Source organism: Penaeus japonicus, unplaced genomic scaffold, assembly GCF_977035675.1.
Source record: "Penaeus japonicus unplaced genomic scaffold, GWHDUDI00000001_assembly GWHDUDI00000031, whole genome shotgun sequence".
NCBI lineage: Eukaryota > Metazoa > Arthropoda > Malacostraca > Decapoda > Penaeidae > Penaeus > Penaeus japonicus.
In genome coordinates this window covers 1398392-1400891 of record NW_028234433.1, presented here as the reverse complement: position 1 = coordinate 1400891, position 2500 = coordinate 1398392, and the positions used below count along the sequence as shown (strand labels likewise).

Genomic DNA, 2500 nt, shown 5'->3' with positions numbered 1-2500 from the left:
TGTTAAACGACATCCTGAGAACTATGAATGTAACATCATATAATATTACGATGTTGCCAAGAATATTTTTTTTGTCGTATAGCAACTGATGGTCACCATGTAGGTAGTAATTCGATATAGATATTGTAACTGTGTCGAAGAACATGTTATACTAACAATATGAGTGTCATCTCATATGACCCGTGAGATACTCTGACAATTCTCGCCTTTTTCATTGGTTGATGTGGCCACGCAAATATTCTTCAATTTTAACTATAGATTTATTTGTGCAGAACTTCAGCAGATGTAAAACGAACTTTCCAGCAGCTCGCATCTGCTGCCATGACTCCTCTCCCTCTGTGGACATCCCGACCCCTTCCTCCCTAGATGCTCGCTTGTACTTCAAGTCATGCAGGTCATCATAGGACATGCAGTACTTTTAGACAGATCTTAAAATAGTCCCAAAGGCCTTGGGGTATAGTTACATTTAGTTTTATTCCAGTCCCTTTCGGGCGCAGGTGAAAAATAAAAGAATGGTTCATGATGACAAAAGGGAAGTACTTGCAGACTTATTTTCAGACTGGTGCCTGGTGATAGACAGAGCGATCGGCCAAGATTGGGCTGACTGCAGCACCATAATAAATTATATGATAAACAGTGCATGATAAATACTGGACAGATGGTGGAGATGTAATCAGCGCTGGACTAGTGCGTGTTGATGAAGAATGGAAGAGTGATGGTATAACAGATAGTGGTGATGGTAGAAGGTGATGGGAGAAGTTCATATTTCTCCGTCTATGTCGTGCTGCAGGGGAGGGGGACACAATATCGTATGTAAGTACTGCGAGTTCTTGCCATATGCTTCTTTATCAAACTAGTATTTTTTCACTATGGGTTGGCCTTGAAAAAAATGTAATGCATGATATCTGCTCCCGGCTTGGACCATTCATGTCTTTCATGCTATGACAGGGTGACATGACGTCGCCCTTCCTCAGTTGCGTAAAACAAACAAAACAAAAAAGAAAAAAAAAACTGGGCCCATGGCTCACCATAACCTCGAAGTCCTGGAACAATTAGTGATCATCTGCGGCAGGGTGTGTGCTTGTGCTTGGCCCAGGACCAATGAAACTACACACATGAGTAGGGACTTACTTCAGACAATCTTCCATTTGAATAAAGGCACTTCAGGTTTCACGATGTCCCAGGCTAAGAGAGCAGTGCTCGCATAAAGGGGACAGTGGTTACAATACTGGAGATCACTTCTAGATGCAAATAGAGAAACAGTCAATGCAGTATAGAGTTATGAAAGCGCGAGAGTGGATGCATTAACAATGATTAGCACAAGAACAATATATGAATAACTCTAGTTCTTTCACGTGCTCTTTGTCTCAAAATTGAGTTTTGAAATGGCAGAAAATGAGGTATTTCATTAGGCGATATTATGTCCATAATACATTCGGATATTCTTTAAATATGTAGAAACAAAGGTTTTGATAACACATGCTGTTACATTCAGTACCTGTATGCCTGTTAGTTATCACTAATGCAAAAGCTACCAAACCAGTCTTCATGAACAATGAGATTAGCATTATCAAGGCCACCAACTTTAATGTTTCATAACATTGCACGAGTATAACTCCTCCCACACACAGTCGACGACTGTGTGTGGAAGGTGAAACTTACACCTGGGTCTACCAATTTCTCTCGCCTCCAGTAACTGTAGTCATGGCCAGGAACAAACTTGTGATCAAACAATACACATCCTCTAACCAGTCAGGCTTTATCTCTCTCTCTCTCTCTCTCTCTCTTTCTCTTTCTTTCTCTCTCTCTCTCTCTCTCTCTCTCTCTCTCTCTCTCTCTCTCTCTCTCTCTCTCTCTCTCTCTCTCTCTCTCTCTTTTCTCCCTCTCTCTCTCTCTCTCATCTTCTCTCTCTCCTCTTCTCTCTCTCTCTCTCTCTCCTCCTCTCTCTCTCTCTCTCCTCTCCTCTCTCCCTCTCTCTCTCTCTCTCCTCTCTCTCTCTCTCTCTTTCTCTCTCTCTCTCTCTCGTCCTCTCTCTCTCTCTCTCGCTCGTTCTCTCTCTCTCTCTCTCTCTCTCTCTCTCTCTCTCTCTCTCTCTCTCTGTCACCCCTCTCTCTCTCACCCTCTCTCTCTCTCTCTCTCTCTCGTCCTCTCTCTCTCTCTCTCTCTCTCTCTCTCTCTCTCTCCCTCTCTCTCTCTCTCTCTGTCACCCTCTCTCTTCCTCTCTCTCTCTCTCTCTCTCTCTCTCTCTCTCTCTCTCTCTCTCTCTCTCTCTCTCTCTCTCTCTCTCTCTCTCTCTCTCTCTCTCTCTCTCTCTCGCTCTCTCTCATTAGAAACACACACACACACACACACATGCATATGTATATGTGAATGTAAACCGACACACACTCGCATGCAAAATATTACCTTGTACTGCACGACTACGTTCCGGACTTCCGGTAAAGATTTGCTCGAGAATGCTGTTTTTATCATCGGCAGCAGTTCCGTGTATAACAAACCT

At 43.2% G+C, this 2500-nt stretch overlaps 1 protein-coding gene across 1 annotated transcript in view; it reads right to left on the bottom strand.

The window, feature by feature from the left end:
• The window catches only part of LOC122245497 (galactoside alpha-(1,2)-fucosyltransferase 2-like), a 12070-nt gene that overhangs the window by 8604 nt on the left and 966 nt on the right, over positions 1 to 2500 (bottom strand). The window contains exon 2 of the mRNA XM_086555501.1: positions 2407 to 2498. Coding sequence (XP_086411627.1) covers positions 2407 to 2498 — 92 coding nt within the window. The remainder of the gene's footprint in view (positions 1 to 2406; positions 2499 to 2500) is intronic.